The sequence below is a fragment of the Macrobrachium rosenbergii genome, chromosome 48 (assembly GCF_040412425.1).
Source record: "Macrobrachium rosenbergii isolate ZJJX-2024 chromosome 48, ASM4041242v1, whole genome shotgun sequence".
Classification (NCBI taxonomy): domain Eukaryota; kingdom Metazoa; phylum Arthropoda; class Malacostraca; order Decapoda; family Palaemonidae; genus Macrobrachium; species Macrobrachium rosenbergii.
The window spans coordinates 12,008,002-12,029,035 of NC_089788.1; the positions used below are offsets into that span (position 1 = coordinate 12,008,002).

Below are 21,034 nucleotides of genomic sequence, written 5' to 3' on the forward strand. Positions count from 1 at the left end.
GGTCAACCAATGAACGGTAAATCACTGAGAGAATGAGGACAATATTAACTCTCGAGTGAGGAAGCTAAAGTCCTGTACCTCAGCTGTTTATACGAAAGGCCAATTCTGCTGATGTTAGAGAATTTGACCACAGCAGTTTATTCTTTATTCCATACTTATCCTTCCCTTATCTACTCATTCTTTGAGGATATAAAGCATATATGCATATAAGCAGCAGCAAATAACTCATCCAGTACAACGAAAGAAAAAAGCAAAGTCTAGTCATACCGATGAAAGTCCATTTTTTCTCTCTATTTTTCTCTCTAGCACACACACACACTCCTCATTTAATATCCGTTGGTTGCTTGCTCAGATTAAGCTGGCCTTGTGCCAGCACGGGCCATCATTCAGGAATAGCAATCATAAAAACAAACAGACAAAAACTGTACAAATTTCGTCACTTCCTTCTGTTTTGACTTCGGGTATTGTTTTTCCAAAGCCTGTTTGAAACTTCCATGCTTTGAGGACTGAAGAAGCATCCTTTGGTCCTGAAGCAGGAGCCAGCCGACTTTGACTGCCCCTTTGAGGGTAACTTGGAAGCAACTAAAAGGCTTGGATCCAGAGGCTGTGAAAGAGAAGCAATTTCCTACTTCAGAAGAGTCTTCAGCAACATCTTCAGGAGCTCCGAGGTCTACTGGCCCTCACTGGCTTTTTCTGGTTAGGCAATGAGCCAACTTGGATTTTATGTAAATCATACAAATGATAATAATAATGAATATGTTTAATGGTTTGGGCTGTCTGTTATTCAGTCAGTTTAACATTTTAGTACTTGTTCTCATTGTCATTGCATGACATTGTGCAGAAATATTAAGGACTCTCCGTTCTCTGAAGGAGGAAGTTCAGAGAAGGAACAGACACCTAAAAGAGCATTTGCATGAACACCTGAGGGGCAGTTAACAGTTCATACTTCAGGACCTTGAGGGGACTGGGAGCTACATCCCCACCACCCATATGGCACCCCCAGCCTCCAGAGGTGCCTTGGCCCCCCCAGGGGCTACCAACTCCTCAAGGTTCCAAATCTCATATTGTCAACTGCTTTGCAAGTCTTCGTGTAAGTGCTCACTTAGGTGCTTGTTTGGCCCAATTCACTCTAGATCTGATTGTTAAAACATCTTGGTGCAGAAGTGTCAGAGATGTCTTGGGGTGGAGTAAATGCCCCAGAAGTTACTGTCTTGGCAAAAAGAAGAAAAAATTACTTGAAGAAGGTTCACAGGAGCAGAGAATAAATTAACAACATATGGGGTGGAGGAGTAAATACCCCAGAAGTTAATGCCTAGGCAAAATGAAGAAAAAAATTAAAACCAACTTCCATTAATTTTTGCCAAGACATTACCTTCTGGGGTATTCACTCCACCCCATATGTTGTGATTTTATTCTTTGCTTCTGTGAACCTTCTTCAATTAATTTTTTTTCATCCTTTTGCCATGGCATCCACCCCATATATGTGATTTTATTCTTTTCTCCTTTGAACCTCTTTCTGTTAATTTTTTTCGTCCTTTTTCCATGGCATTCACTTTTGGGGTTTTTACTCCACCCCATATGCTGTGATTTTATTCTTTGCTCCCTTGAACCTTCTTTAATGAATTTTTTTCTTCTTTTTGCCAAGGCATTAACTCCTGGGTTTTTACTCCACCCCATATGTTGTGATTTAACTCTCTGCTCCTCTGAACCTTCTTCATTTATTTATTTATTTATTTTTTTTTGGGTCTTTTTGCCATGGCATTAAATTCTGGGGTATTTACTCCACCCCATATGTTGATTCTTTGCTCCTCTGAACCTTCTTCAATTATAAAAACTGAAAAGCTCTAAAAACCAAAAACATTTTGTAGAGAGTAGAATGTCAATTCATAAGGTTGGTAGTTTGGCATGCTAATGGCTGACCTGAGTCATTTGGGTGTGTGCTGCTACTCAAATTATTTTTCTTACTAGATCCCAAGAATTGACCTTAGAAAATCCCAAGATTAACAAAAAATCCCATGATAATAAAATAATTGTACATCTGCCAAGCCTTACAGTCCTAAATAACAGTCTCTCTCTCTCTCTCTCTCAGGAATAGATACTGTTAATTTGAGTCTCTTTAACCAATGGGTATTAGCACATATGCACACACTGTGTGTGTTCATAGTGTTTTAAAAATGTGTAGTACACGTAATACATCTTTGGAAGACAAAAAAAAAAAACATATAAAAAGGGTGTGCTAGCAGGTAAACAGAAATGGATTAACATTCCTTGAGAGACTATAGAGATGAATTTTGTTTTGAGGGTATGTCGAGAGTGTTAGTAAATATCTTCTGAAGCAAAAAAAAATTCTTACGTTGCTGTAGAATCATTGAATCAACAATTTTGCATGCAAAGTAATGAGAAAGAATTCACTCCATTCTTCACGAAATCATTAAAATATATACACAATAAAAACCATATACTGTATTCAAAACACATGCAATTACGTCAGCTTTATGTGAGCAAAACGTTCTTTCTCAGACAGACAACAGCTCAAACCTGACTGGAAGGCTGGTTGCCATGGAGAGCTGTTAGCCAATGACACCCCTCTACTTCTGTTCCATTTATGGACACGTTGATCGCAAATTGTGAGTATGCAAGAGGTCTTGGTGTACAGCACTAAGGTTGAACGCTGCCAGATCATGATTATTTGACTGCTGATGGCAATAATTACTCAATTATTTTGCTTTATATAATTTTCTTCACAAAAACAAGAATTTAACAATAATTTTAACTTTAATATAGTGGTATGAAAAATCCCATGCACTGACATGCCTAATCATGTTGGGTAGGCCTGTACAGCCAGCACTGCCAATCAGCTGTTATAAATAGCTCAGCAGTGCTAGCAGAGAAACATTAGCAACTCGGCCCTCACAGTGAGTGAATGTGCATTTGCTCTACATCCCTATTTTTCTTGCTTTTTTCATTTTTGACTTTGAAAATGTTGAAAAGAACTGCAGATATCCCTGTTGGTAACATTGAGAAAAAGACGAAGAGTCTTCCTTTATTAATAATGCAGAGAGTGGAGTTACTGCAGAAACTTGATCGTGGTGCATCTGTGCAGTGTTTGACAGAAGAATATGGTGTCGGCACTACCACTGTACATGGTTTAAAGAAACAGAAAGACAAGTTGCTGAAGTTTTATAGTGAAAGTGATGACCATATATTACAGTACTGAAAAATAAGAAAACACTGCATAGGGCAAAATATTAACCCTTAAGGGACGGATTGATCCTCAGTGTGAAGTAAAACGGGTTTGGGGAGTTGGACGGATTCATCTTCAGTGTGAAGCAGAATTACGCACCACTGCTAAGTTAATAATGATTTGAAACAATGGTGCCAATACTTCTATATGCTATAAATTCACTAATGGCAACTTTTATACAGATGTGAGAGTTAGGCCAATATCAGTAATGCTTGTGACTTCAAAGAGGAAATTACTGCATCTCTCTCTCTCACATGAGTCTTTTTGTAACTTTGCTTGTAAATATAAGAGGGGGTTGCTATTGTTTTTTGTTTTTGTCTTTTACAATAGTGTGTCAGTTGTAAATGTAATTTTACAGAGAAAATTGCAAAGAAATATTAGAAAAAGCATGTAAAAGTAAAAAAAAAATGATTGAATCTTCCTTCTCATAAATTTACATGAATATTTTACAACAAATATGCCAAAAATTTGTTACTGCTTTTATTCCTTATCTGTTTTGATATTGTGTGAGCAGTAATAATAATTTTACAAAATACAATAAATTTATTTATTAGAAAAAACATATATAAGTTGGTAAAATTTACGATTGTCTTGTAAATGAGGCCCCACAAGGGGTTGTAAATAGTCATTTTCAACTTCTCGTGGATGGTAGGGAAAATTTTTTAGAATTTTTTTATTTATACAGTGTGAATGTATGTGTCATTCTCTTTCCATTGATGTGATTTTTTTTTTTTATTTTGCCAACCTCAAAGTTTCCCCGGTCTGGGGTGCTGCACATTGATAAATTATGCCGTCTCTTAAGGGTTAAGATCTTTATCATATGCTGATTGAAAGGATTCAACAGCAAAGAAGGGAGCATGTGTCACTGAACAGTACAACTGTCATGAAGCAAGCTAAAATATATCACAAAGAACTAAACATTGAAGGCGAGCATCATTAATCAGAAGGTTGGCTCCAGAAATTTAAAAAGCACCATGGAGTACAATATCTGAATATCTGTGGTGAAAAAGCTTCTGCTGATCATGAAGCAGCTGAAAGTTTCATTGAAGAATTTGCCAAGATAATAGCTGATGAAAATCTTAGTCCTGAACAAATTTACAATGCTGATGAAACAGCTTTGTTCTGGAATTAGGTTCCTAGAAAAACATTAATGACAGCAAATGAAACAGCACCACCAGGATTTCAGGATGCTAAGGACAGGTTAACTGTTCTTGCTTGTGCCAATGCAGCAGGCACACACAAGGTACAGTTGGCAGTGACTGGAAAAAGCCAACGTCCGAGATGTCTCAAAGGTGTGCGTAGTTTACCTGTGTATTATTATACAAACAAGAAAGCGTGGATAACTCAAGAAATCTTTTCTCACTGGTTCAATATTCATTCTGTACCAGCAGCACGAGCTTGTTACATGCAGGCTGGGCTGGAAGAAAACTGTAAAATTTATTTGTTCTTAGACAACTGCTCTGCACATCCCTCTACCAACCTTCTCAGGAAAAATAATGTTTTTGTCATTTACTTGCCTCCCAATGTAATGCCTATTTTACAGCCCTATGACCAAGGCATTTTACACTCCCTGAAGACAAAGTATAAAGATCAATTTATGAACAGCATGCTTGCTACAATTAACAGAGGCACAGGAGTCCACAACTTCTTGAAGGGGGTCAATGCAAAGGATGCCATTTACACAGCTGCCAATCCATGGAATAATGTTGATAAAACAACAATAACAAATGCTTGGAACAGAATCTGGCCTTCAAAACTGTTTGATGATGATGATCCTACAGATACCAACTTTGAAGGATTCTGTGTAACTACTGAGAAGGTGGTGATATCAAACCCCATAAATTACGCTAAAAGTTTATTAGACAGCAGTGTAAATAAGCTAGAGGAACCTGACATTGAAGAAATACTAAACATTGACAATGATGCACCTGTTGTGCATTCCTTGAGTTATGGAGAAATTGCAAAAATGGTAGTAAATACAATAGAAAAAATCCCTCCAAACAACATGGTGAAAATGTGTGATCAACTAATTGCTGGGCTCGAACAACGAGAATTTATTAGTGAGCAAGAAACAATGGCAGTTTATGCAATTATGGAAAGATTGCTTAGACATAAGCCAATGTTAATAAGGCAGATGACCCTTAAGAATATGGTCTGTCGTAGTGATGCGTCGTCACTTGTGAATCTTGTTCCCGGACCGTCCTTAAATGTACAACTGCGACTGATGATGATGTTAGTGACAATAAAGAACAACCCTCTCCAAGATTGATATGACGAAATGTATTTTATAGTTTTATCGTTAAAATTCACAAGTTGAATTACAATTATTTTGATTATGTATATTTGCATTTTACGGAATGTTTTGTTGAAAATAAAATGTGTTAGTGATGGTCTTAATTGTCCCACTATTTTATTATTGATGATCTTATTTGTCTCACATTCATTTAACAGTATATTAACATAATAATAAGCTATGACGAAAAAACATGAAAAAAAGGAAAAAAATATGTTTTTGCTATAATAGTGATGTTTGATTATACTCTTGACCCCACAGTTCCAAAATCCAAAAAATTCCAAAAACCAAAACATCTAGCCCCAAGGATTTTGGATAGAGGATTGTGCACCTGTATAATGTAAATAACTGAATTAAAGAAAATGATTGGCATAAAAAACAAAACATAAAATACTGTTAATACTCGAAGAGCGACTCAAAATATATTTGCATATAAGGATGTTACACAGAAGAATACAGTACTGTAATGCCTTAGGCAGTTTTGTCTTTTCAGGATCTTTGAAGCTGATGTAGCTGAAGACCTGTTTGAATAGAAGTATGGCTATTTATAATCAATGGGTTTGTAATGAATAAATAATGGTACTTTATTTCTTTTCTCCTAGGGAGTACAGCTTCAGTGTGCTGTGCTATAGATGGTACTCATCATTATTATAGAGCAGTTTAAAAAGTCAAAAGCGTCAACATTTCTTGACTTACTCTCACAGGACAGTCCTCTAGATACTATTCTTACATGACTGTTAAAAAGTGAAGCAAAGTAATATTAAAGAAGTTAGAAGGCTAAGCTGAAAAAGACCAAAGGGAGCAGATGAAAAGTAAAAGGCAAAAGGCAATTCAGCTGGGATTAAAAAGAAACTCCTATTCCAACTGTCACCTTTCATTTAAAAAGTAAATCCTTTGGGCTCACAGTTAAGAAATGGGACTCAGTGCGTTCACTGATCTACTGTATAATAATAATAATAATAATAATAATAATAATAATAATAATAGTACTGTAATTCTACATGGGAATACGGTTTATGCATAAAGTTATTATGAATACAAATGCACAAAGATCACAATTTCCATAACTCACCAATTCTCTCAGAGTGATGTTTACTGCTGACAAGGCATCTATCACCCACTTTGGATAAGTTTTACCTTTGTAATATGTTGACATAAAATCTTGAACATATTCTTCAAATCTACCTTCCTTGATGCTCTCACGGATATTCTTCATCAGCCTCATCTGCAAAGAATAAAATCTTATGTTACAACAAAATGGAAAATTATGGACAAAAATTATGACAACACTGCACTCATGAAAAGTAAGGAAGATGAGACAGCTACCTGAAGGTCCTGGTGGCACATGTATCAGATTAATACTGTATTGATCTTCTATCCATTAAACTAAAGACTGTAGAATTTGAGGACATTCAAAGGCCACAAATACAGGCATATATGAGACTGGTTGGACTGTAATGAAACAGCCATATTTTTCATATGCTGTATGAACATTTTAACAATGTTTAATCACAGTACACAGTTATTCACATCATTTATTCAAACTGACACGTTCATTGTCCTTTCCAAAGAAAAACTTCATTAGTGACTCCAATTAAAAGTCCACTACACAAGTAAATGGTCTTGAGTCTTAAACAAAAGAAATCAATAAACACTGCAGTACTATAACAACAACTTGCTCAACACAAGAGAGTAGACATTCATCAGTAATACTGATTCTTGATGGGAACTTCTTACCTGATAAGAAATATTGTGGATAGACAACAGATGACAAGCTACAGTCTCTTTAGTGACAATGGTGTTTAGATAAGCACGAGTATAATTCTGGCATGTCATGCAGTCACATTTTTCATCTAAGGGTCGGAAATCATTAGCAAATTCGCGTGCCTTGAGATTAATTTGCCCATTGTCCACCAACGCACAACCAAACCTCTGTAACAGTAAAGAAAGACATAATGAGTGCTGTAGTAATCTTGAAGTTCATTTTCACAGCATACATATTCAATTTTTTATAGCCTTTTGTACATTTCCCTCTCCAAAATGTACACATAGCAACTTCATACCTCTCCCAAACTCATCAAGTAATGCCACACAGTCTGGGTATAAATTTACATATGTACAGCTTCAGTTTTTTATATCTTCTTAGACCTAGCATAAACCACAAATTATAACAAATACACAAATATCTAAGCAAAAACATTGCAGAAGATACAAAGATAAATCTTAGTACAAAAGCCATGCCCCAGAACTCATTGTTAAGCAGACATCACATCAAGGGTAAAGAATACTCCACAAACAAAGAGATATTAAGTGTCATTCCATAATTATCCACATACTACAAAAATTTTATTACAATAAAACACATTCTTCTACAAACCCATTTATCATAACTAGCCTTACTCAATGCACCAAGTTCCCAGACATCCTGCATCACCAACAGGTTAGATCTTGCAGAGAGAAAAATCCGAATGTGCATGCCAAGCTCACATTTCACTGGCCGGGAAAATGAGGCATCATTCCTTCATGCTTACCTCCATCCCAAATAGTTGGGGGAAGGGGGGAGGGCACTGGCAGGTCCTGATCAATGTAAAATTGTGTGTTTGACTGTAAAATTACTGCCCCAGCAAACTCCTTAATCTTGTTTAGTTTGAATTGCACTTATGCAAAGGGCCAACAGAAGACAAGAATATACCAAGATCATATGAGTCTTATCCCTCTAAAGTAATGGCCGATGGAGAAGTAATGGATGACACAAAATCATAGGGCCCCTGAAAGTAAAGGATCTGCAGTGGAAGACACAATGCCAGAGAAGTGCATTCACCAAGCTCATAAATACATTAAGCCAGGTACTCCAGGAAAAACACACCTCTATGTGTGCCATGAACAAGATAAAGAGGAGCATGATTTGGCTAAAAATAACTGACCCACCCGGATCCCTCCAAGTCAGTTACAATGACCAGCCATGCATCAGTGGCCACTCTGAGGTTGGCAAAAAGCTCTAAGTTATACTTAAAATCCAGGGAAGAGGAGACACCTAAAATCTCAAGAACCTTGATCTTGAGTTGCTAAATCTAATTTTCTCAAGCAAAACATCCAGGATGGCCCTTAAAATAACATGCCTATGACTCATGAAAGAACAGCCAAGGTGAAGGCCAAAGACGGTTTAGTCTATTGGGTGCATTATGAGTGTCCGTACTGAGCACAGAAGGCTGCCTTCAGTTGAAGAGGCATCGCAGGAATAATGGTAGTCAAGAATAAGCTGCGTCTCCCAGAACACTGAGTTTGGCCTTGAACTCCATGGCAAACAAAAGACCCATGGCTGGAGACGGACTTTGCCAAACAGGAAGCAAGAGCAACCAGAAACACCATCTTGAAAGATATATCCTATCATGAGGTGCCCGTAAAGTGCTCATAAGGTAGGCTAGTGAGGCTGCGTGGCACCAACCTGGAGATTTAAAGGTAGCCTGTGGAATATGCTGGAAAATGAAAATGCAAGACAGAAATTTTTTATCATTCCCTAAGTCCAAATCTTGCTGAAAGAACACAAAGGAGAGGGCAGAGCAGTAATTTTTAATAGGAGAAACCTTTTTGACGTTCCTCAGATTAACAGAGAAGTTTGTTAGTATGAAAATAGAAGCTTGGAGCAGATGAGAACCTCGTTCATCACACCAACTAATACACCATGCCACACCCACTTTCCTTGATAAAAGAACCATAGTATAGACCTGCAATGAGCATAGACAGCTGTTTTAGCAACTTCTGAAAAGATTCTTTCTGTGAGCCTGTTGGGTGAGCTCCCCATATGAAAGTATAGGGACTCAGGATGACTGGGATCAGTTGAAGTAAGAAAGAACTCTTGGGTTGTCAACAGAGAGTTCTAAAGGATCAAGAAACAATCTTACTATGGCCAAATGGAGGCCATAGGTTGAGGGTGATGAAGGAGCCAACTCTATGACAGTGTTGATAGGTATTCCTAGGTACACCATCTGCATGGCAAGACCCAGGTCTGATTTTTCCAAGTTGATCTGCAGGCCCAAAGACCAATACAAGTTCAGAAGAAATTTCAGGTACTTATTCAACTCCTCCCATGAAAAAGCCATGACTAGCCAGCTGTTGCCTAAATACTGACAGATACACACACCCAGACAATTAATCCAAGCAACTAAGGGATCTACAGTTTTGGTGAAGACTGAGGGCCACACACACACACACACACACCAAAGCAAAGTGCCCATAACTGGCACACAACCCTGCCTGATGAAGCAAAGAAAATCAGAATCAGAATGTGGGACTATGCATCCCTCAAGTTTATCTCCAGACACACCCAGCAGTCTCCATCTGAAAGGGAGTTGAACAAAGAAGCCCCACTATCATGGCTTAGATCTATAATTGGTCTTCCAACTCAAAAAAATTTCAGAATTGAAAGAAATTATTTTAGAACTCTGGCTTTCCATGGTGAAACTCCTCGATGGCTATTCTCTCTACTTGAGGCTATCTCATCACTGAGGACCTACCTCATCCACCTTCCCAAAAGGAAGTAAAGTAAATGAAGCATCACAGAATGGTCATGAGAGATCATCAAAATTAAGTGTTGCAAATCAGTTGTGGACCTCTTCAAAAGAAGTGTTGTCTCACAATGCAGATCCACAAATCCTTTCTAATTTTGCTGATGTCTCCATATTTACCAGAAAATCCTCTAGTCTTACCTCAATCTGATATACCCTTGCTACACTGCTCCCAAAGTTTGGGTAAAGACTGGCAAAGAAATAGACAGGCCAAATTACAAGAAACAAACTCACATCCTGTACCTTCTCAAAGATGAAGTGAAGGTATCCCATCAAAGTTGGAATGGATGAGGACTTGAAAATATGCATCCTTGAGATCCAGGGATGCTAAGTCACCCTCCCAATGGATTTCCTCACCAACTCAACCTTTTTCATCATGAAGAGGGTCTGACAAATAAACTTGTTCAGCAGGCTGAGATTCATGACCAGTCTCCAGCATCCAGTCACGTAGGGGACTACAAATAGAAGGCTAAAGCAACCTGATGATCCATCCGTATCGTCTCAATCAGTAACTTCCGAATATTGACATAACCTTGCCAATGCACTGAACATCTCGGAGCTGTAGATGAATGACCTCGATTACCTCTGGTTCGGCTCTTATCTGTTGGCAAGACCAGAGATTCACATGGACACTGTATGCAGTAGCTATAACCAACCAGCTTAGCAGAATAGATAACTTTTCTGTCGTAACACAGAAAAATGAAGAATATGTCTCATTTGCCAGTGCATGCATTTAGCACAGTATGTTATGGCCTTGGGCCATATACTTTTGAAATTCATTGTACCTACAGCTGTAAAATCACTATTTCTTTCTAGGCACAAAATGCAAAGGGCTGAAAGAAATTGTAATTAATATACTGTATTAAAAAAACTCAGAAATTCCTGTTAACATGCATTGTAATAACATTATCCACCAAAGCAAAAACCAGTGAATGAGCTACCTAGCTCTTATATCACTGGAGGCTCACAAAGAGTGAGGCAGTTGGCAAATACATACCTGACGAACCATTGTAAGAATACACAGAAGTCTTCAGCTATTTATTAGACAAATCACCTATGAACCTTGATACTCATGGACCAAAAAATACAGCATGCTTATTAATGGAGTTGTGATGACACATCAAATAAGTGAAACTGAAAACAAAATGAAGATTGAGAGCTAGTAGCCACATTATAGAGTCCAAAGTGCTCTCACTAGCTGCCAATGGAAAAATTATCCAACGGCAATATTAGAGGGGTTAGGGGAGCCTGTCTGACAGTCCCCTGATTACCTAAAGGTAGGCAGGGAACTGAAGCCTGTAACTTTTAACTTTCACAATCCAGTTTGAATTTGGAAAATGATAAGACAAACTGAGACTGATGAAGACGGCATTTGTAAAGCAATGCTCTCACAAATCATTCCTAAAATGTTCAATTTTCCGTTTTCCAAACACAAAATAAAAGTATAAAATTCTGTTCACACAGATGTTATACTACATGACTTAAAATAGTAAGGAGTAATTACAAATATGCAAACTTTCCAGCAAAGCTGACTAAAATGTTGAATACCATGGGATTGGACCAACTTTTATTCTGTACTTCATCCAAACTGATACTTCTAAAGCAACAAAAAATGGAACTTTCATTTACTTGTAGAACAATTTATTCATACCAATTTCAGCCAGCTAGCTCTAACTAACCTACTGTAGTTGGTACTTAAGCTGTGAAAAACATCCCTTTGTTCCCAAACTGCATTGCTTTTGCTATTTACTTTCCCATGCTCCCTTTAGTCGATTCTTAACACATTCCAACTGCTTGAATTATACCTTACTCTAATTTTCCATTTTTATCTTAGAATAAACTCTTCCAGTCAACCCTATCATAATCTATCATAGTGACTTAGTGGTCTTGTTAAACTAATAATAATAATAATAATAATAATAATAATAATAATAATAATAATAATAATAATAATAATATGCAAGTTACATAGATATAAACAGCAGGTGAGGGTGAGGGGTGGCAGTGCATTGACAGGTCGGTTAGTGAGCTGCATTTAGGCTGGTCACAGGTTGGTAACAAAATCGGCCCCAGAGGTGCTGCGATCTTCTAGGCCCAATCGGTGTTGGTGGTTGGGGATGGGTGTTGGCTTGGGTACCCCATACTGGCGTGGCCAGTATTATAGACTGTCCAGGTGCACACTAGCAGGGGGTATCCGAGCCAACACCCACCCTCAACCACCAGCACCAATTAGGCCTAAAAGATTGCAAAGCCTCCGGGACCGATTTCGTGATCAACTGTGACCAACCTAAATGCAACTCGCTAACCGACCTGTCAACTGTACACCCAGCCCCCCCACCCACCTGCAATAATAATAATAATAATAATGCAAGGTGCTTAGACATCATGGTTTTCTCATTTTTATTCTGAAAATCTATTACAGTGCACAGTATTGTGTTAAACACCTTTAAAGCCAATCTAAAGAGTGCAGTTAATGTAAAGCTTCCACAAACAATCTTTTCATTCTTAGCATTAACTTATAATAATGTGATGCATCAATAAAATTACTGTACTTTCATCACTGTCATCCAAAGACTACTGAAACATTACTATAATAAATACTTACAGCTGTTCTGGTTGGGAAAACACAATCAAACATGTCGACCCCAAGAGCACAACATACGACTAGATCAACAGCAAATCCAACTCCCATGCAATATCGAGGCTTATTCTTGGGCAAATGATCTGTGCAGAGATGTACAGTTGGCCAAAACTTATCTTTTTCTTCCCCTCCACTGTCAATTGAAAAAATAAAATACTATACAGAATCAGTGTATTGTAAACAAAACAAAACTTAGTCTAAAAGAAAATGAAATAATTCTCAATTCATCATTCTTGGTAATTATTCTAAGTAATACAGAACCCACTGACATTAGGATAACAGGAAAAATATACCGTCGTTTAGATTTCTATATAGGTCCCTCATTACCTTTGTAATTTTGTGCCTCTTTTGTGTGCTTTATAAATTTCTGTTCAATAAACTGAAAGGGATTTGCTCATGTCCTTGCATCTCTCATTCTAAATAATTTTGCTCTCAAGTTCCCTTTCATTTCATCAATTTATATAAAAACAAAATGGCTTGTAAGAAGCATTTGCCAGAAAATAAAATATGCATTTATATAACAAAATTGTTTGTGATTAGGCCAAATCACTGGTTAGGAAGAGCTCAATTCATCCCATTTTAAATCTTACAAGTTGGTAACATATATTCTATAACTTCAACAAACATACGACATTTCCAGGATTGCTTCCATTAACCTCTGTAAATTCCCAACCTGCCATAGTCTGGCAGAGAGTAACAGCCATTCTGCACGAAATATTAAGCCTTATCTTTCTCTTTATACAGCTATGAGGCTGCACATGATTAAATGGTATCACAAGTACCAAACTGTTACCAGTAAGCAGCTTCCCATAGGTTGGAAGGCTACAGAATGAGAAGCCAAAATAACAGGAAGAGAAGAAGAGTGTTGATAAAAGAGGAATAGGGAATAAGAAAAAATATTATACTGAATTCTTCAAGGATGAGAACTGATTTGTCATGGATACGACTTTGCCATATCGGGCAAATTAGAAGGAAAGAGTGGCCAATATTGGCAAGCATTGAAGATTTGCTGGAATGATCCTATATCAAGAGCTTACACCATAAGAATAAGTTTCATAGGTAACAAAACATAACCTGACCTTATATGAAAGCATTTTGACACTACACTTAACAAACATGAAACAAAAATTATGGTTAACTGTTGGATACTGTTCATTATAACACATGGCTATTCATGTTGTTTCAACAAGCAGTTTAAAATATATTCATAGCAGATTAAGATTAACCATCTGGGGTTGCTTACTGAATCATATAGGCCTGCCACAAAACAATGTCAGACAATGTAAACAAAAACTTGGTCTGGAGAATAAGTAACAAACATGTTACAATAACAATGTTTGTTTGGAAGTACTGAGCAGCACACTGGGTAAGAAAGTGAAAAAATTTCAGAAAAACTGGAAAAATGTGGAAAAAATATGAACATACAAGATGCTCTCAACAAAAGGGAATTTGGGCAATCGTTGAACATTGTAAGTGAGACGTGTAAGGATCATAACCTTTCTGAGAGATATTGTTCACAGCCTAGGTATAAAAATAATCCTGGTTAAATGGGAATTGTGTGGCAGTAGTCTTTCAACATGAGCATAAGCACTACCTAAGGTAATATGCCTCATACACATTCATTCCAGGAAGGAATGTTTACAAGTTTCAGCTTAATCATCAGTTACCATTAGCAATGGATCCTTAAAGCATAAAAATATCTTGTCTGATGCCCATTCTATATACCCTACTGATATGCTGGGACTTCAGGCATTTTTAATTAATTACTGTATCAAATAGTATGGCTTAAACATCACCTCTTTGAAGATTTCCTATAGTTTGTATGGAAGTACAAATTTATGTGCAAGTGCCAGCTTTTAGTAAAAAAAATAAAAAATAAACTGTACCTGAGTTGGTTCCGTCTGTGCTGATAGGGAAATTCATTAAAAATTTACTTCTCTATATATCTTTCTACTGATAGATTTGGTTTTTAAAAGGAAATAAGATTTCCCCTCCAACCTGACATGCATTTTACATTTGTATATATTCTTAATTATTGGAATGTCTTCACTTTTAACCCAAGATATTTTATCATGTGTATGTGTGTACAAAGGGTTTCAGACCTGGATGCTGTAACAATACTGTATCTAAATTCAGTGGACATAGGTAATTACTATGTAACAGGTTTAATTTGTATTTATTATGTTGCTATACTCACTGCATTTTTGTAGTGAATTATGTATTGCTAACATACAATGTTTATAATTTTTTTCATATGATTAAGAAGAGCAAACTATTTTGGTGTGATACTTTCTCATCCCATTGGGCTGTAGTCATAAAAGTAAGCACATGATAGAATATAGCTAAAGAATGAACCCTATTCACCAGTCTACTTGTAGCCATTATAGCACCTGCTTTTACTTTTCCTCTTAATTTTAATTCCTAAAATTATATGAATAAGACATAAACGATGTGAAATGATGGCATGGGGAAGATGATCTCTGGGAAAGCCTAAAACCACTAAACAATCCAAGGTTCTGGTTCCCATATCTTCAGAACATTTTCGTCAACTTTTCCCATTTCTACTCTCTTTGTATAGCTCCTAAGTCAAAGTTGTTTATTATAACAATAAATTATCATATACAGTACTACTTTCTTCTTCTGTTTAGCTAGTTTTTCCATTCCTTATCTTCTAGTTTTGCTTTGCTTTCTTTACAGTACTTTCAATTATTTAATCATCACTGTTTAAAATACCTGCTTTCATTCTCCCAGACTCTTTTAATCTAATATTTTTTTAAAGGCAACAAATATCACTTCCTTTGAGTATACATCCCATTTCTTTCTTCTTCCACTACATATATCATTGTCATCAAGGCTAGAGTAGATAAGGCTTCAATTTGCTTATTCCATTGCTCTCTGCATTAAAAGATTTTTGTTAATTCTTGCCTACAAACACAACAGATGACTGCAATACCTGAGTCCACCAACAGCATAACCAGGGGCATCTCTTGCTATGAGCTCTTCTAAAGAAATCTTCCTGAGATCTGGAAATAGGCCACCCTGGACAATAGGAAATAAGTTCTGTCGGTCTGGATTCTTATTTGCTTTCATGCAACGGTCAAGCCACCTTGTGGTTCTGAAAATATAAAGCCCCTTAAAAACTTTCCTAACAAAACAATGCTAATATGTACAAAAATGATTCATCATTGCAAAATACAAATTCAAAAGGACCTATAAGTAAACTGGAGCATGACCATCCATACTCCCTCCCAATTATTTTGGCTTGAATAAAAACCAACTAAAGTATTTCTTTAACACCAGTTAAAAATGTATGAAAACCTATACTCAAGCCTCAAGAGAAAATATAAGTCTACAAGCACTTATGACATAAATTTTTCAGAAAGCAAAAATACCCTTTGTTTAAGTTTAACCCCTAACACCTGCATATCCTTCCTATAAATAGATTTGTACTGAGTCAAAAAGATCATGAACAGTTGCCCTGCATAACCAGGAACAGCCACAATAGTACTTATACATAATCAAAGTGACCAGAATGAATAAAATATTCAATGAGGTGAAGGAGGCACTGCTGTACAATTTAACTTTTAAAATATCAAAATCACATCAAACTTAAGTAATTTAACAATACTTCATCTAATGAACAGTCAATAATCCTGAAATTAAACACACTTGAAGGCAGTGAAACACTTTACCTGTGAGTAGCAATTTTAAAACGCTCATAATCCTTCTCTCTGACATCTACAACATCATCCAACTGCATCATGATGTCCCCACCAATAGCATTTTGTATCTCGATACTTTCTTCTGGAGTTAACATGCACTCAGATCCTACAGATACAAGAATGGTCATTGAAGGGAAAGTGCTAAAAAGAACAAAAACTAAAGTTAAATAAACAATTGTATGGAATCATATACTGTGCAGCATATTACATAACTAAAACCATATTCTCCAAAGAAAAATAAATAAATAAAAATTAAATAAAGGACTGTAAAGCAAATCATACTTTCTTTACAGATCATAGCACTGTACAACAAATCATACTTTCTTGACAGATCATAAAATGAATTTTCATAACACTAATACAATTATGTATATGGATTTTAATGCTGTCCAAAGGGGTTAGTTACGAGTACAATTACTCACTCTTTAAGCATGCCACATAATATATTTTTCAATAACCAACACATTATTAGCACAACAATTTGAAATTTTCAGTCTTTTTTTCATAACACATAAAGCTAAACTTACTTCTATGTATCCTCTACACTCTAGTACACAGGCTTGTGGTGTGGTTACAACAGATAATAAGACCTATGATTGAGCTTCTGGTGGATAGCAAACCCTTTACAAAAACAATGATGGCCATCATGAGAACAGTCCCCACTTCAGAAAATTGAAAAAATCTGAAATTGGCTGTTTGTATTCAGTTACCAGGCAACAAGCAATGTTACCTCTTGGACGCTATTTACGTGTTATAAATTTCATCATTATGCCAAGTGTCTTTTTAGCTTTAACTCCTACTTTGAATATTACCAGTAAGTCAGCTTTATCTGTTGTTATTTTCTTTTCATCTGGCATTCAAAAATCTTACTGAGCTTAATACACCTATATATACCAACTGGATTTGTTTATCTAATTATCATTTTAATGATGAATTTTCAAACTACACAGACAGGTACAACTTGAAAAGTACAGGAATAAATAGATATCATTATCATCAACATTGCCTCCAATGAATGCAATGCAAAGAACCTCATGTGAAATGCACATCTATTCTGTCCTTTCTAACTCTTCTGGTGCCCACAGCCCAGCTGACACTATCACACTACTTTCCCATGGGTGATGTGATAGACATGCCCAAGCCATCTCCATCCAACTTTCATTATTATCTCATATACATATGGAACTTTCATAATTTCTCTTATGGCATAATTTCTCACTCAATCTTACCATCTGACTCCAATTAATGTCATGAGCTTGAATCTTAATTCTTGTAACATCATCATCTTGCAGATATAGCTATACAGATCACAATAATGTATAATCTTACTTTCATATGTAATTTCAGTCTGATTTGAAAATTTCCCATTATCTACGTTGCTTTTTTTTTTTTATTTTAATTTTTCAAAAGTGCACCTCAAGAGAACCGGTATTGGATGTTATTCTTCCTATATACAGTATTTGAAAAGCTCAACCTCACTATTCCTTTCTCTAACTTGTGTTTTTTATCCCTTTACACACACTATCCTCAGCTTTTATTTTTTTTATTCACATATGTCCCATCTCTCTAGATATGTACTGTAATGCAGTCTGTTAACCCTTAAACGCCGAAGCCCTATTTACAAAAACGTCTCCCGTATGCCGGCGGCGTTCGGGAGCTAGTGCCGAAGCGGAAAAAAAGATTTTTTCAAAAAATCACAGCACGCTTAGTTTTTAAGATTAAGAGTTAATTTTTGGCTCCTTTTTTCTCATTGCCTGAAGTTTAGTATGCAATCATCAGAAATGAAAAAAAATATCATTATCATATATAAATATTGGAATATATGACAGCAAAAAAAAAAAAACTCGTATATAATTGTATACAAATCGCTGTAAGCAAAACGGTTAAAGCTAATGAGTTAATTTTTTTTAGTTGTATTGTACACTAAATTGCAATGATTTTGGTATATAACAGATTGTAAAACGATTAAAGCAACACACAGAAAATATTATCACAAAATGATGCATGAATTGTAACGCCAGCGGACGTAAAAAAAGTTTTTTCAAAAATTCACCATAAATCGAAATATTGTGCTAGAGACTCAATTGTTTCAAAATGAAGGAAATTGATTGAATATTACTAGACTGTAAGTTTTTTAGCTTACAATTGCATTTTTTACCATTTCGATTGAGTTAAAGTTGACCGAAGGTTGATTTTTTCTATTTATCGTTATTTATATGAAAATATTTCAAAATGGTAAAAGCTAAAAGCATGATTTATTTTTGTTGTATTCTACATGAAATTGCACACATTTTGATGTATAACACTTTATGTAACAAATAATATAAAACGGCAAAAAATTACGACAAGGTGACTCAAGAAATGCTACGATTTTTAGCGGAGTTTACATGGATGGAAGGAAAAGTTTTTTTCAAAAAATTCACCATAAATCGAAATATTGTGCCAGAGACTTTCTGTTTGTTGCAAAATTAAGGTAAAGGATTGATTGTTACTAGAATGTAAGAATTTTGGCTTACGATTGCGTTTTTCGAGCATTTCGATCGAGTTAAAGTTGACCGAAGGTTGATTTTTTCTATTTATCGTTATTTATATGAAAATATTTCAAAAATGGTAAAAGCTAAAAGCATGATTTATTTTTTGTTGTATTCTACATGAAATTGCGCACATTTTGATGTATAACACTTTATGTAACGAATAATATAAAACGGCGAAAAAATTACGACAATGTGACTCAAGAAATGCTAGGATTTTTTTGCGGAGTGAAGGAAAAGGTTTTTTTCAAAAATTCACCATAAATCGAAATATTGTGCTGGAGACTTTCTGTTTGTTGCAGAATAAAGGTAAATGATTGATTGTTACTAGAATGTAAGAATTTTGGCTTACGATTGCGTTTTTCGAGCATTTCAGTCGAGTCAAAATTGATCGAATGTTAAAATTTTGTCAGTTATCGTGATTTAAATGAAAATATTTCAAAACTGTTAAAAGCTAAAAGAATGATTTTTTTTTTTGTATTCTACATGAAATTGCACACATTTTGATGTATAACACTTTATGTAATGAATAATATAAAACGGCAAAAAAATTACGACAAGATGACTCATGAAATGCCAGGATTTTCAGCGAAGGAAAAAGTTTTTTTCAAAAATTTACGGATGCCCCTCAGGACACCCCAATGCTTCCTAGGGGTCGTAAAAGGCACGGGATGTGGTCCTTGGTCGCCTTCGGTCACACATGGGCGAACAACACGGCACTGAGAAGCTGGGTCACTTTGGCTGCTGGGTCCTTCTCCAGCATCCCAGTCTAAAACTCGTCTCACACGCTCACTACCGACAGGCAGTATGCGCCTTTCACGGTCCTGATGGCTTTGAGACATCTCTGCAAACGTCCTGTTGCAGCACAAATATGCAAACACTCGCCAAAGTTCTGCAAAACATGGATGTGTCAAAAAATCGCTCTCGCACGGTCCGACGCTCATGCTGTCTGGTATGAGAAGGAGGGAATTCGCGCATGCGCGTCTGGGTGACACTTATAAACAAAACAACAGCTTGATCCGTGAACTCCCAGCATCCCTCACGGCGCATGATTTGAAACCTTCCGCAAACTAGGCCTATAATTATTTTTCCGCGAATATTTAAAAAAAGCATTTTTAGTCAACGTATGGTACGTCCACTTGACATCCAACAGACAATTTTCGTCGACGTATGGTACGTCCATTAGGCGTTTAAGGGTTAATTTGCTTGACAAGAGTACCAACATCAACTTTGTTTCTGCTTTGTTCATGTTACTTTCCAATAGCTTCACTTATTTAAAGGGGATACCGCAATGACAAACGTCCTTTAATCATATTCATCTGTAGACACTACCACCATCTCATAACCTACAATAGCAATCAGAAAGGGATTTCCAAACGCCACACACTACTGCACAATATATCTTAAGAAAAATATTTGATCTATGCAACTCCTACCTTGACTAAAACCAGCTAGTTCATCTCTCATCATTTTACCAATTTCTCTTTCTCTATCCATTTAAGAATGAGCATACCAAACAATTTCATCACAAGTGACATAAATACACTACCTCTGTAACAACCACATTTAGTCAGATTACCTTTCTCTAATAGCTTTGCTAAGACTTCCAATTTCCATTCATCAGGCTTTATTTCCTCATTCCTTATTCTGTAAAACCTTCTATAGTAATTAATAAATGAGGTGGAGTTTCAGTTTCAGCCAAAATCATCACGGCAGTGATTCCATCACAGAAAACAGTTTTCATCTCCTGAGACTCTTTCACTAACTTGACTTCAAAAACTGTGAAATCATTTATTAATACATTTGGGTATATCAAACTAATTTATCCCCTTCAGAAACCTTATTCATGCATTCCACCCATCACTGTTTTAAGATATTATTGACCCATTCCTCCTTGTCACAGGTATTTCCCTTTTTTTTTTTTTATCCAAAGATACCTCAATGATATTTTATGAGTATACCAAAGCAATGTATGTACAAGAATTCATATTCTATGGGCATACCACAACACTGTACAAGCACTCTGCTTTAAGAGGTT

At 36.1% G+C, this 21,034-nt stretch overlaps 1 protein-coding gene across 3 annotated transcripts in view; it reads right to left on the reverse strand.

The window, feature by feature from the left end:
• Positions 1–21,034, reverse strand: part of Tgt (tRNA-guanine transglycosylase) — a 90,876-nt gene that overhangs the window by 61,921 nt on the left and 7,921 nt on the right. For all 3 annotated transcript variants that reach the window (XM_067091353.1, XM_067091351.1, XM_067091352.1), the window contains exons 5-9: positions 16,436–16,571; positions 15,697–15,858; positions 12,708–12,876; positions 7,275–7,469; positions 6,610–6,762 (exon numbers count right to left, since the gene is read on the reverse strand). In XM_067091353.1, coding sequence (XP_066947454.1) covers positions 6,610–6,762; positions 7,275–7,469; positions 12,708–12,876; positions 15,697–15,858; positions 16,436–16,571 — 815 coding nt within the window. The remainder of the gene's footprint in view (positions 1–6,609; positions 6,763–7,274; positions 7,470–12,707; positions 12,877–15,696; positions 15,859–16,435; positions 16,572–21,034) is intronic.